The sequence below is a fragment of the Dermacentor variabilis genome, chromosome 2, assembly GCF_050947875.1.
Source record: "Dermacentor variabilis isolate Ectoservices chromosome 2, ASM5094787v1, whole genome shotgun sequence".
Lineage (NCBI taxonomy): Eukaryota > Metazoa > Arthropoda > Arachnida > Ixodida > Ixodidae > Dermacentor > Dermacentor variabilis.
The window spans coordinates 134,921,567-134,936,849 of record NC_134569.1 but is presented as its reverse complement, the minus strand read 5'-3'; the positions used below and the strand labels follow the sequence as shown (position 1 = coordinate 134,936,849).

At 52.4% G+C, this 15,283-nt stretch overlaps 2 protein-coding genes across 5 annotated transcripts in view; one reads left to right on the top strand and one right to left on the bottom strand.

Moving 5' to 3' along the window:
• The window catches only part of Ptpmeg (protein tyrosine phosphatase Meg), a 323,767-nt gene that overhangs the window by 212,020 nt on the left and 96,464 nt on the right, over positions 1 to 15,283 (bottom strand). The gene's annotated exons all lie outside the window — the stretch shown is intronic.
• Positions 2,812 to 15,283, top strand: part of LOC142570455 (uncharacterized) — a 19,850-nt gene continuing 7,378 nt past the window's right edge. Inside the window, exons 1-2 of the mRNA XM_075678840.1 lie at positions 2,812 to 2,898; positions 3,281 to 3,373. Coding sequence (XP_075534955.1) covers positions 2,812 to 2,898; positions 3,281 to 3,373 — 180 coding nt within the window. The remainder of the gene's footprint in view (positions 2,899 to 3,280; positions 3,374 to 15,283) is intronic.

Here is a 15,283-nt window from a genome sequence, read left to right as displayed (position 1 = left end):
GCACCATCTACTCCTTTACTGTCCGGGAATTTATTTTGCCTCGAGAACGTGAAACGCAGAGGAAAAGATACCCGTGCAGGCGAGTCCGCGCTATACAAGAGAGCGCAGTAGAAAAAAAAAAAAAGAAAGAACATCATCAGTCTAGTCTAGTCTGATGGCTTAGTCACACGAGCACTAGTTATGGCCTCCGTAATGTTACGGGGTTCTTGTTAAGAAAAAAAGAAGAAGAGCGGTTACGCTCAACCTCCGTTACGGCCAACCGAAACGAGTATTCAACAAGTAAACGTAAACCAATTTACATACGCAATTAATGCAGTTAGCGGAGTATGCAGCGGCCAGCTTCGCTTCGCAACCGACCGTAACAACCGCGATCGCCCGTAATGGTAGTTGGTAACCGAGTTTTACGCTGTAACGTTTGGTGCGCCCGCGCAACTGCGGTATAATATCAGGCAGAGGTGCGATGCGCCTGCCCGCGTCACCTCGTACCACACACGCGGGCCTGTTCAGAATTTACCGTGCGTGCGCGCGCACCGAACGATTCGTTCGCGAGGGGCAAGTTGCACCTTGCACCTCGACGAAGTCGGGTATCAGTGCGCCATTGTCCCGCACCTGCTATTCGTCTGGAACCACCGGGACGCAGCAGACGGCTGCGAAGGGGGGAGGGGGGGGAGGCGGTGAACCGGCAGTTGGAAACAAGACATTCGAGCCACGCGCGGAGGCAGCGCGCACGCGGGCCGAGACACAGTCGAACAAAGAGCGCTACGTGTCCGGGCTACCCGAGAAGACTTTTCCGCAACTCGATCCGCGGCGCGGCCCCACGCCTCCGCCGCCCACCAACACACGGCAAGACGCGCGCGCGCGGTGGGCGAGAGAGAACGGCGGGGGATGCTGTGCGCCGCACTGAGAGACCCGCGACGCAAAACGAGTCCGCGCACGCACTCTTACAGCGCGGTGCAAGGGGGCAGAGGACGAGGAAGACGAGACGACTCCAGACGCCGGGCGAAATCGAAGGCGAGAACCGTTGGCGTTTTACACAAGAAAAGCGCACCAGAAAAAAAATAATAAAAAAATAGAGAGAGGGGGGGAAGCAGGCGCAAGGACAAAAAATAGAAAAGAAAAAAGAAACATACGAATGCTTATGCGCCGAGTTTTATGTACACGTGCCAAGGATCGAGCGTGCCTGCCTACAACCGCGACTATAAAATCGAAGTAAAGAATGGCGTTAAGGAGGCGCAATGCCGTGAGCAGTGGTGGACAGGGAGTAGTGAGTTGCTATCCCATCAATGTCTGCGCGTGTCTGCCGCAAGGTTGAACGGCCCAGAAATGAAGTGCGGCGTCTCTGGACGTTCTTCTGTCGCGACAGAGCTTGCCACCTGAAACGTAATGATTCACTGGGGTATGTACTATGGGTGTGGGCGATCTACCGTTCCTATTCCCTTTTTTTTTTTTTTTTTGGATGTAGATCCTTAGAATAATTGCAGCTTCGGGTACCAATCACCCTTCCCTTTTCTTTCTCTATGTTTCTACTAACCGCGGCAAGAATGCGAAAACAACCGTCCATGCTGGGACCCAAGTAGACGAAACAGAAGTACAAAGTGTCCTGTTCATGTCTCCGGCGGCTCCTATCCAACGCCATATTTTGTGGGCGTGACAGGGAACTCGGACCGCTTTTTCAGACGACAACCCAAATGTGCCCGACTGTTCTATCTCTATCCCCCTCTATTGCACTCTGTATTTCTTTTATTGCTATAGCAATTATATAGACGCTCCAGGCGCATTTCTGTCGTCGCAATCAGTGACGCCATGATCCGTAAAAAGTCCAAGGACGATAACATCGTCGCCACGAGCTGTATGTGCGAGTAAAAGCGTCCGCGGGTGAGCCGACGACGGTGATTCAATGTAGCGCGCTCAAGGAAGCAAAGCGGGGAGAAAGCGCGCCGTCTCCAATCGCGCGCAAGGCACTAGGGGGAGGGGGGCGGGATATATATATATATATATATATATATATATATATATATATATATATATATATATATATATATAGAGAGAGAGAGAGAGAGAGAGAGAGAGAGAGAGAGAGAGAGGGGGGGGTTCTACTCCGGCGGCAGCTGTGTATCTGCGATGGAGACAGAGTGCACCGAGAGCTGATAGCGTCGTGTTAGCACTGTTCTCGCCGCTTAGTTCGCGTTGAAACGAGAGGCAGCACGAAGGTCATTTCTCTCGTTGCTGCTGCCGCGCTATTGCCGAGCTTTGAGCGAGTGTGCGCGGTCATCGAGTGAGATGTTTCCATGCTTGCTTGTGCGCGCGTAAGAACATGCTTGTTAATTTAGTTAGCGAATGCTTAAAAGTTTATAGGGCCTATAAATCTACTGTCCCTATTTCACATAAGTATCTACTAATTTGCTATCGCAATCGATGCTTTGAATTTCGGGCGAAACTGCACCTTTTTCTTATCGCTCCACATTCTATCTTAACGAGCTTTCTCAGTATACACGCTATATCCTTTTCGCACTGAGGACGTGCCCAGCCTCGCTGCGTCTACCAATCAGAGGCGGACCTGTAATGAGACCGAATGAAGATGCATTCTTCAACGATTTTATATATATAAAAAAAAAACATGTTCCTCATTACATCACAGGGGCACGAGCAACGACTATAGGAAGTCCCATTAGGCCAGTAATGGGTCTGAAAAGAGTAAAGATGTTTCCGTCGCCAGCTGAACGTATTAAGACGACGGAGAAAACAACCACGAAATTTGTCGACTAAATGGAACACCCGAGACGACTGTGAATAAGAACACAGAGGCCCAACATGGGAAACCGGCTCGCGCCGGCGCTGCTGTTTCGTGGGCGCGTAGCCTACACCAGCGAGCAAGAAGAGCGCACGACGAGGAGGCAGGTAGGCGATGCGTGGCGTGCCATGCCGCGGCACACCGTGCTGATGCATGATGCACCGCTCGCGCGCGCGCGCGGGAGCCCTTGCAGCGATGCGCCGGTTGCGACTCGCAGGTGCGCGGCGTGCCTTCGCCGGCTGCGAGAGGTCCCGCGCGGTGCGATGGCCCCGGCAAGTGCTATACTGCGTGCGTGGCAGCCGAACAGGGCAGATATTCTTGGCCGAGGAGAGGCCTCGCCGCTGCCGCTGCAACCAGCGGCGGGAAGAAATACCTGCTGCGCGCCAGCAGTGCGCTGCTTCTCACGGACGCCTCTTCCTCCTCCTCCTCGGTTGTCTCCACGCACACACATGCTCGCCTCACATTCTCAGGCGCTCTCGACACGCTCAGCGAAGAGAGAATGGAAGCGAAGACTTCCACCCTATTAAGGCCATGACCAGAGAACCATCAGCTGTGAAGTCGAGGCCCTGTTGCGTAGCGCAGGTAAGCTCGAACCACGCTTTGTCCGACGCTTCGTTCCAGCATTGGCGACAAATCAGCTATATATAGTAATATCCGTGGTAATCGCTTACGAACGCAGTCAATGCCGCGCCGGAGACAAACTTCGAATGTGTGCGCTCAGCAACAGTCATGCGCTCGTGTTTGGCAAGCAAGAAGAGGGAGCAGGTAAGCCGAATAAAGAGTTGATGATCGACGCTCACGCTAAAAGACAGAACACGTGAATGAAATAGACAACCTATACGCAGTAGACGATTTGAGACGCAGCAGCCATTCAACACCGAAGCTGTATATATGACTCGGATCTCGGGATTTGTTCGTCTCCGTCGACAAATTAGTCGACAAAACATTCCATGAACGGAAGCGAAAAGTGCCTATCTCCATTGGAATTACGCATGCAAGGCACCACCCCAGCATTAGCTTCAATAAATAAAAGCACAAAACAAATGTCAAAACCACATGATAGGTAATAAAGCGTATTCGAGCAATGCGAAGCACTTAGCGTTCACCGCATGCGTTTTCCGGTAAAGATTGCGATTGCATAAAGCTGCAGTTGCCGGAAAGCGGCAACTGTAGCATACGAAGCAGGGAGTGACGTCACTACACTTCCATTTGTAAAAGACGAACCCGCCTACATAGCAAGCGATTTATTTGTGTTGTGATAGCGCTACGGGAAGGCCACGCATAGTTAGAACTCACGAAGAGCAGCGTGAACACGACGAGCGGCGACGGGAACAAAGTCAATACGCACAACGGCGTCGTGCTCAGGCTCAACAGGACCCAGTTCAAGGCTACGTGACGTTGGTCTATCGGGTCAAGCGATATATCACTGCTTCGCTGGCCAACCATCTTCATAGCGTGGATTGGAGCCAATCTTATTTTTAAAACTCTTTTGGCTACTTCATGGCGAAGCTATGACATTGCAAATATACTCGAAGGTCGCTCGGCGCTTGCCACAATTTTAGCCGCGGCCTAAACACTTCGGGCACCGGTATCGAACGCGCGCTTTCGATAACCACTCGCAAAAGTGTTGCTGCTCAAGCGCGATAAATGTATATTTGGTCTAAAATATTCTCGACCACAGACCAGAAGAACGAAGTACTGTTCCAAGTCAACGCAGGTGTGTTCGTAGTCGTCACACCGACCAAACCCTGCACAATTAACCATATACTCCGCGCCCTCGTACAGCAGCTATACTGTCGTAGAAGGGACTGGAGGGGCAATCAATAAATATGCCGAAGCGGTAGTCGCGAGGCAGCGATTGCCAGAGAAGAGTGCCATACAGTTTCCTACAAGATTACCGAGAGTGAAATCTCGCGCTAGTACCGTGTTTATGGGAACTTCAAGTATAACGGATCAACTGTACCGTGGGAACAATCGGCAGTACATGTATTTGCCCACACTTCGCAAGATGTCGATAATCTTCATAAAGTTATTGCGCTTGAAACGCAACAACTCGTAATTATTACGCGTATGCAATTAAACTTACTGCCACCATGCATTTAGAAAAAAAACATATGATTCCTCACAAATCTGGAACGATGAAGCGTAATAAATAACTCCACGGGAACGTAGAAACACGTAGAACGACAGGCGCGGACATTAGACAAATCCACGCTATAGTCATCGTTCTCGCGGCAGCTGAATGATCGCAGCGCCGCATTTCCCTCCGACAGTTTTTAATAGGAAACTGTGGAGAGAGCCAGCCGCACGCCAAGTGCATGATCTGAGTGTACCAGTAAACGCGCCCGCGAGCTTGTCGCAAGAAAGTTTGCCCGAGGCAGGAGATGGACGGCAAAAGAGCGCGCGCGGTGGTGACAGCGGCCGCTCGGGGGAGAAGCGAAGGATGAAGACGCGCAAGAGAAGCCCGCGAGAGAGAGAGAGAGAGTGAAGGAGGAGAAGGACCGAAGCGCAGCAGGCTGCTGCTGCTGTGTGTGCCAGTGCGCGAGTGCGCGAGCACTGCGCAAGACGACAGTCTTGCCCCCGCACCCCTGCCCCCCTCTCTCCCTCCTCCGACGTCAATGAAAACGAGGCCGACCACGGTTGCGGGGTTGCCCAAGATCCGCCGCGAAAGGCCGCACACCCACGCAGGGAGGAGCTGCCAAGCGGCGAAGCATTGCGTCCGCGTTCGCACCGAATAGAAGACTCCGATACAGAATATGTAAAAGGAAAGAAACGCCGCGGAGCTCAACGCGAACAGAAGCCCGTTTTTCTTACCATTCCAGAAACGTGGCACCGACGTGTTGCCCGTTTTCGCGGAAGCCCGACGACGGTTCACGGGTCTCCACTACGCACGCCGCGGCTTCGCCGAAGAAAAGCACAGAGGAATAAAGTGCAAACGTTCGCCGGGGCTGTGACGCGAACCAGGGACCGTAATCTTAAATCGATCGCTTCCGGGGGATACTTTCGCGTGAGGCAACGCCACAGCCAGAGCTCGACGACTGGCCGTGTCGACGACGAGAGAGCACGTGCGTTGACGTCATCACGCTTCAGCCGCCCGCGCTGGTAATGTAGCAGCTGACTGTTGCGCGATGTGGAAAGTAACGATGACGTGTGTGGGTGTGTAGCGCCTCTATCCAGTAGGTTTCTTTTTTCATCCGGTTTCGCAGAACAGAGACCCGATGGGTGGTTCTCCAAGGGTGAGAGAATAAGAGTGAACGAAACACCAAAGGAAGCGCGATCTAAGAGAGGCAGAGATTTTGATGCGGCGATGAGATTACAAAATTCGCGGACAAAGAGTCAACTCACTTGACGCGGAAACGTGGATAAGCGGGGATCTTTCAGAGATGCCTTCTTGGTGCGATGAATTGATTTAGGCTCACGATGCATGACGGACAGATGATGAGGCCACTGGTGCGGCCAGCGGAATGTGCAGTGGGAGTGATACCGAAAAGTGAGAGACCGAGGACACGGTTTCAGACAGTCTGGTCTATCGCCAGTCCACTCCTCCGGTCGAAGCCACTGAGCCTTCCCGGCCGAGCTGCATCGCTGCTGCCATGGCGACTCTCTATACCGTCCTCGACTGCGCATCCCTTCTCTTGGCACCCATTATGTAACCCTAATGGTCCACCGGTCATTACATGGCATTACATGGCCTGCCCAGTACCATTTCGTTCTCTTAATGTCAATTAAAATGTCGGCTATCCCCGTTTCCTGTCTGATCCTACTGCGAAATCAATCAGACGCGTACCGCTTGACGAGTCTGCAATGGCGCTTCACGAAGTTCAAGGCAGCATACCGTCAGTGACAAGTCGAAATTCCCGAGGGAATTACGACTTGCACCACTGGGCTTTTCCTCAAGTCCTGATTGGTTTGACAAGTTCTAAATCAATCAGCCTTCATAGGAACGAGCCACAGGAGCCGTCAAGGGAGGGGAGCTTCTGAAGGCGGCCCCAATACGTTACGAGTTACGAATTATCGCTGGACTTCTGTCCGAGGATGGTAGGCATTGTTAAGAACGGCCCACTGACGTGCAAGTTTTGCCAACGAATTGCGACCGCGGGCGTCAACTTTTCCTGGAGCGTCGCCGCAAACCTCTAGCCACGGCGTGACTACGTCGACTGTGCGTCGAGAACAATACGCGCGTCCTCAACTCTCCATCGCTGGAGCCGAGTTCGACGAAGCAGGCTTTGTGCCTGCACTCGCCACCGCGGACCTGATCTGCTATGAGCAGGGGAGTTGCCGCGGGAACGTCGACGGAGACCCCTTCCCACGCACCGTTCTTGAAGTAAGCCCAGAGTTCTGCGAAGACAGTCGGACCTCGGCGGGCTCCACGAACCTGTGTGTGTGTGTGTAAACCGTCCCGCAGAGAGGCGACTTGTTTACGATGACTCGACGGCCGTTTCCGTCACCTGGGTATCGGGGGAGGACCGAGTGTTTATAAACCGCTGTTGTGCGGATGCTCAGGGCACTTTTCTCAAGCAGTCATGTTAGACTGATGTACTTTCTGTCGCAGTCGTGCTAGACTGATGTAGATACTGTAAATAAACCCATATTCCTCGTTCTCCATGAGAAGCAGTCCTTCCCTTCATCAACGTCCTCAGCGTGGATAACTTGGACGACGGCATGGGACAGCTACCTTCTAATTCATGCCCGACTCCAATCTTGATAACTGGTTACGAGCGATGGGATTGAGCCCCCCATCCTGACAGCATGCAGTCCGTGGCATCTGGCGCGTAGTTTCACCCAACTTTTTCTTCATGCGAGAACGTTAGCTGGTCGGAGGCCAGTACAGCACCTCGTGCTAACAGGTCATCAGCCTGGAAGGCCGTGTACACGAGCTCTTCTACAGTTTAGATAAAGGCGACGTACTTCAGTGCCCGATTGTAGTTACGCTGCACCTTGCAGAGTGCGCGTGAAACAACTGTACTCACGTCGTCTCTCTCACTTTTCACCATTACCTTTCCACGTGTAAGGTAGCAAACAGCGTTCAGTCATCCTCCCTGCCTTTCCTTCTCTCTGCTTCTTTCTCTGAGGTTTATCAGAGTTGCACAAATTTTCTTCTGGTGTACGGTCAACTGCCAACATTCCTTTTATGGCTTTTACGTGACAACCGAGCACACACGGAAATTATCAGGCGAACATATACGCGTACTTACTGCACGAAATTTACACTTCCCCTTCCCACCATCACTTGCACGCCCAATGTGTTTCATATTTGCTATAATTATTTCCTTATCACATGAGGCTCTGAGCGTCATATCTGTGGGTAAGACGGTTGCCACGCCTCAGGCTTGCGCGTCTTTTTTTCTCCCTTAATTATATACGGGCCCTGGAGGACATCGTACTCGGCACGTCGAGATAAACACGTCAGAGAGCAGATGCGGGAAAGAACACAAATGGGCTTTTCTATAATATATGACGTGCGGGGATCGTGAGACTCAACTGCATCACCATTTATTGAAGGCAACAATCGTTCGTGGCGACCTTTCGTCTGTCTCTGCAACTACGTGGAGTTCCCAACACGGCGTCTAAAAGCGCACGCGCGCGCATGAGAGAGAGAGAGAGAGAGAGAGAGAGAGAGAGAGAGAGAGAGAGAGGTGATGAAATTACGCGGGCGTAATCTGGGTCCGAAGAAGTGAGGCAGCGGGATCGCCAGCTGTAGCCTCGACGCTTTTTCCACGTCGTGTGTATCACATCGCTCCGGACGAACGAATTGGGTTAGCGTAATGGACCGGCCGCGAAGCGCGCGCGTGCGCCACCGTCGCTTGACGGGCGTATGGAAAGGCGCTTAACTCGTGACGCAGGCAGCAGCCGTCGCTGAGGCAAGACGAGAACTATGCCGGCGGCAAAACAGGGCATATACCCGCGGGTGTACGAACTAAACTAGCGCTGCCGGGAGACCCCAGGATGCACCGCACGCTGACACTCCTCCTCCCGCAGATGCAATTTGCAGCCTGCCCGCTTGCTGCAAAACGGCCACGGGGTCGCAGACTGCTGAGGCTCGCGGGTACACACGGGAGGAACTTCGTGGAATGACGACCAGAGGGAGGAAAGGAGGCGGAGAGCGCAAATTCGTTGGATGGTGGCACAGAGTTGCCTGCAAAAACAAATTTAGCGCAGAGGAGGAGAATTCTCGGGAGCTGGGACGCGTGTTCAGCTATACTTATGTGACTGATGGCTACCAGTACATGCATGGGGATTTGTCCGTTTTCTTCGCGCGTGTGTCTGCAAACGTTCTCGTGACGTTATTTATTCCGCTTATAGCTTCGCGAATTTCAGAGCAGTCGCAGCTGTTTCCTTCTACGCGGCAAGGTCTGTGTGCACATTCCTCGTCAGCGCGAATCGTTCCGCCCAAAGAGCGACAATTTGTAGAAAATGAACAATTTGCAATGTCGCAGCACCATTTGAAGCCGGGACGATCGTAGTTTAGGCTAAGTCATATGCATATACGCTATATTTATGCATGCATATATAATATTTGCAGTTCCCGTAGACACTGGCCGCAGTTCCCTCTGATGAGCATTCGTAGGAAACTACATACGCTGGCGGCGGCACGCGGTTGAGGCCCACGATTAAGTCTTTAGGGAGCTCGCAGTCGACGCCAACATTTTCGTATAGAAGCGACGCGACGGCAGCTGTTTACGGCGGGTGTTACACGTAAGTCAGGTAGGAGCGATCCTCGCAGCGCGTACGAGTGAAATTTACATTTGTGCTAGTGCAAGACGAACTCAAGAGAGAAACATCACGGGGTTGCACGCCCGTAACGGCAACTCCACGGAACCGGCGCTCACCACGTCGTCATTCGTTTGGGCGACGTCTGCTCGCGGGCTTAGATAATTTTTTTCATCGGTAAAGATGGACCGCATTGTATCCTAAATGAACCAAAGACTGAACTCATAGCTACTAGAGAAAACGCCTATTGCGCCACAACGGCCGAAGTATGAGAGAATATACTTTGAAATCCACAACGTCGTGCTGACGAAAAGGTGCCGCGGGTTTCGGCGCAAAATTCGAGAAACGTAGCTTTTATTTTTATCTTCGCATCTTTTCTTCCACTAATCAACGTTTGTTTAGCAGTCAAACTTTTTGAGAAGAAATTGAATTTTTGGGTTTTAGGTGCCAGAACCGATTTGATAGTGAAGCACGCTATAGTATACTGGACTCGGGATTAATTTTCGCCACCTGCGTTTCCTTAACACGCGCCTAATGCGCGACATATATGCACGAGTGTTGTTGCATTTCGTCCCCCCCGTCAGAACAGAATGCGGTCGTGATCAAACCCGCGACTTCGATTTCAACAGCGCAACGCTATAACCACTGTAAGCTACTCCACGGCTGGTAACAGTCAAATTACCGAAAAAATAAATTTTTCAAATACTTCGTCTTTTCAAACTGACTCGGTGGATCTTCTCGTGTGTCCCTTTAAACGGCCCGCCCTTTGGGTGGCCGCAAAGCACCGTAGGAAACACCGTCTGCACAGAAGGCCCGCGTCCCTCGCCACGTCCGAGAACGACGGCAACGCTGCGGAGGCAACCCACGCGCGCGTGACAGACAGAGCAGATTTGCCGCACTCACGACGCTGGGCTGCACCCCCGGCAGCCTGTTTGTTATCGTAACGCGCGCTCACGGCTGGTCACGACCGAGCGAACTGTCTCGGGGGGCGCGCTTCCCGGCCGTTCGCCGTGCTGCTCTCCGACGAGCGCGCTGGAGGGGCTGCGCGCGCCTACACTAAAACTCTTCGGCCGTAGAAGCGCAACCGCTCACTCATCCACTCCCGGAGCACGCTCCCCCCTTTTTTTTCCCCAAATAAACGAATCCGCGCAGTTCTGAGAGCGCGAAAGAAAAGCTAGGCGTAGCGAGCTATATAGCCACACGCCGCCATACGTGCCACTCGATGTGCCCCTTATAGGATCATGTGAGAACTACACAGAGCGAGAAATACGGGCTTGAGATTTGCTGTATGCGGGGGGCGAACAGCAGGTATGGCGAAGGTATAAGCAAGCTCGCCGGAGCGACAACGGTACCTTAAGTCAGTTGTTCGCCATTCCCGGAAGCGGCAGCCCTTTCCCGAAGAAAGAGGGAATGCAACGCGGCAGGTGTTCCAATATTTCGATGCACGTAAGACAGACGGCGGGATTTATTTAATGGATATTGCAACGGCTGAGTCAACAAATAAGTTAATCAGCCGGTCTCGTATAGACTCCTTTGAATGGTATGCGAGAAAAGGGAGTTCTGGTTGACTACCAGGACTCTCTTACTACTGGAGGTCACTGCGAAAGACGGACTCGATTTAGCGAGAACCAAACAGTGGGGAAATGCACTCTGTTTGTGGAGCTAATTATCTGCAGAGAGAACAGCCAGAATATCTCCTCACTTTACGGGGGAACTCGTCATCAGTGCAATGCTGTATACACACCCTGGTGTGTGTGTCTTTGTTGGTTCCGGTATACAGTGAACATTACGCATACCAAAATATACCAAGAGCATTTCCCCAACAACTGCCCACAGTCAACTGGGCCATTATGGCCGGAGGCAATAACACGAAGAAGCGTCCCAATACACAGCGAGTATCACAGAAACAAGCAGCATCATTGCGAATGACGCATCGCCGGAAGCACCAGCTACGTATACCGGTGCAAGTGTCAAGGCAGAGCGCGGGCCTCTCCGAAACGCAAGGGGTCCCCACATTCAAAAATCGACGAGGCCTTCGCGGTCTCTGGCGCCGGACCAAGGGTGTCGAAAAAAAAAGGGGGGGGGGGCAGCTCAGAATAACCTCCAACGCCATGCACCTTAAAGCGCGGCGCAGAGCGCATTTACGCCACTTCTAAGTGGGCGAGACACCTGAAAGTAGTGACTCGCAAGCGAGGAACTTCCGGTCTGCGCTTTCTCCGTTCACCGTTCCAATGCGCACCATACCTGAGAACGGGCGGTCAAACGGCGTTCCTTGCGCGAGGAAGCCAGCCTCGAAGTTCAGCCAACGGGAAGAACAAAAGATCAGATGATCACAAAACACGGTCGCCGCCATAAGGACAGTCTGTGAGCAGAGCGCGAAATTAAACGAAATTCCGCCGGGTGGCCCGGGGTCAAGGCGGTCCCAATTTTTCGAGCGACCAACAAGGCACTTCCGGGGAGTAAGCGCACGGAACAGTCTTTGTCTCTCTCTCAACCGTCTCCTTACCGAACCTCGCCTTTTGTCCTGCGGGGCCAGTCTGAGCGAGCGCGTACGCGCATAACGAACGTTTAATGAGGAAGAAAAAGAAAACACGCACAGAAGGAAACCCACAGCGCCGGGCACCGCAAGTTCATTTGTATGCGGCGTTGCAGGGCGCGCTGACAGGACAAAAGGAAGGAGACGGTCGTCGCGGCGCCAAGACGCCGACCCTCAACCAGCCCATTTCAGCCCCCCCCCCCCCAGCCCCTAATACGCCGCTTGCTCTACGAGCGCGTTCGGACAATGCCCTTCGCGGTCTGAGCGAGGTCCGCGAGCGTGCGAGGCGCTGACCGACCGACCAGCCATCCCGGCAGACCAGGCGGTGTACGTAGGAAGGAAGAGCGCACGCCGGCACCGTCCGCGCATAGCGGTCCAGAATAGCAGTTCGCGCCTTGAGCAGCGCGAGCTCGCAGAGACGGGCAAGCCTTTTGAATGCTCGCTCGCGCGTGCGGGCAGCGACCGAGTATTTTAAGCGCCGATCGGCGCGCGCGCGCGAGAGGCCACCGTCGGGCTTTCTCGCGTTTGTGCACGCATGCAGCTGGCCGCTTTCTCTAGCAGGAGAGGGAGGCGAGCACGACCTGTCGCCGGGGCAGTTCGCCTGAGCACCAGCAGCAGGCCGCACGCGTTCTTCGCGAGGTGCTCGCCGAGGAAGTTATTCAAAACTATACACCGTCCGGAACTTCTTAACGCAAGCGTAAAGGTATACAAATGCCTTGACACGTGATTCGTATAATTAATAGTTCCAGCTTTAACGTCACGTCGTCCCCGCACTCAGTGCCGTTCCATCGCGCAAGCTCCATCGGCTAATGGGAAAAAATTGAACTGTGGGAAAGAACGTGCCGGAAACACTACGTGCTGTGCCAAACAAGTGAACTAGGGGTGAACAATGTGACCTGGTCACGAGCCTTGTATCTAGAACGTAAATTGCATTTTTTCATGGCCTCCTCTATAGTTTCAACTGTCTGTCGCATAAACCTCCCTTGCCGCTGGCCGCCATTAAGGTGCCTGCCATTCGAGCTAGACAGTTAGTGCGTCCAGCAGAAAACTTCCTTTATTCCTTCCTACTGCTTAAAGAGTTTGAGTAAACAAATTACAATTACTATATCGTATACCAGTAGTTTTCGATCTCTGCTTACTCCGTCGCGCGTGCATCCGCATCGCGCAGAAGATAAAGGCATCCGCACAGTGCAGCGGCGACTCTTGAAGTTTCTTTTTAGCACAAAAGACAGCGGAACAAATATGCCATAGCGCTGTAGCAGAACGCAACGTTACTGCTCTCAACTCACTCACTCACTCACTCACTCACTCAGTCACTCACTCACTCACTCACTCACTCACTCACTCACTCACTCACTCACTCACTCACTCACTCACTCACTCACTCACTCACTCACTCACTCACTCAAAAGTAGTTCTCGGGGCCCGCTACGTTGGCTTAGGATACACGGATTTCCGCTTTCAAGTATACGTACAAGCCTTATATATTGACGAATTAGAACTAAGTAGAAATAAGAAATGCGAAAAAAAAATGAAGGAAAGAAAAGAAATAACTGTGGCATGTATTCAGGTACATAAATCGATCTCGCATCAACCAGCACGCCCTCCTTGAAAAGCCTCGCATTGACGCAAGTTTAGTCAGTCGAGTGTCTCCATACACACCTGCTGAACACTTTAGTACGTATGCTACCTGTTATGGAAGCGCGTATTTAAGATAGCTTTAGGCACGCCGTACTTCAGCACGAAACCGCTCCTATAGCTGTGCGTGTTACCCAAGGCAAGGCAAACACGTGTTGACCGTCTCGCGTTACTTAGCGTTAATCCCAAGTTCCGAATAATCTGCCGAGACACCGGGTCGTCTTGAACCAGCTGCATTTAGCCGGACGGAAAAACTTACCGCACGCTAACACGGAAGGACACGAAGTTTCTTACTAGCACTCTAGTAAGAATCCCCCCGCTACAAGGGTGGACCTCTTTTCTCGCTCCCCGATTTCCGTCCGTCCGTCCATCCGTCTGCCTGTCTATCTATGGCATGCTGGCCCTTAGCACTGCCTTTTCACGACGGGTCCCGAACGCACTCTACACGTTATGCGGACGCGCCGGCAAGCGTATAGCGAACGGGGCCCAAGCTCTATTACGCAACAGTCCGAAAGCCGCTCGCGCAGCCCATCTGGGCGGCCTACATTCTCCAGTCGTTGCGGAGAAAACCTGAAAAATAAAACGTAAAAGAGGCTGGATGAGGCAACAAGAGAAAGGTAAAAGAAGTGAAAAAAGAAAAAAAAAAGAAAGGTACGAAACCGCTCGCACGATCCTCGCACAGTCTTAACAAAAACACGCGCCACGGGGGCATGGGCCAAGGCTAAAAAAAGCAGGAAGCGAATTCGCCCCGCCGGCATGCATAGAGTTTGCGCTGCGCGCGCTCTCTCTCCGATATGGATGCGCGTGCCCCCCGCCACCGACACAAACGCGGCGTCCTGCATAAGGAAACCGAGGAGCCTGCGCACGCACGACGAGCGGAATAACAAACACTTGCCCAAGCCAGCGCGCTTCCGGCAAAGCCGGCGCGCCTCCGTTCTCTCTCTTTCTTCTAAAAATGATCCTTTTTTCTTTCTTTCTCTTTCTGCGGTCCTTATCTCTTTCTTCCAAGAGATACACAAAACGCGGAGAACGAAATCGCTGCCGGCACAATGTTTAGGATGCAAGTTCAACGTATTGCGCCACACTGTAACCTAACCTCGAGAGCCGCATCCGCGGCGCGGGAACGCTATATCGATAGCGTCGATCGCTACAACGGAACGATGCTGTAAGTGTAGGACAACGTTTCTATAAAAAAAGTGCTAATTTCAGGCGCTGTATACCGCAATAGAAAAAAAAAGGGAAAGCGTAATCTGAAACTGTTGGCAACGTCAGTGGGTATAGATGTTAATATGCGAGCAGCAACGTGCCCGACGCTAACCCCAGAGGCATTTTACATCTCACGCATGTGCGATGGAGACAGCACTAATTTCTGACGGGCCCCTATTCTAAAGCTCTCTATTTTGTTCGATATTTTATTTTGGGTCGGGTCTGTAAAATTTGCAAAATACACTGCCTTACTGTTAAAAATAGCAGATACACGAATTTTAAAATAAAGCGACGCGTCACACCGAATTAACATCCTTAGTCATCACGAGCCAAGTCGCCATCCAAGGCGAACAGAAGGAAAAACCGCGGGAACGTCGATAACACTTAAAACAACAGAGAGA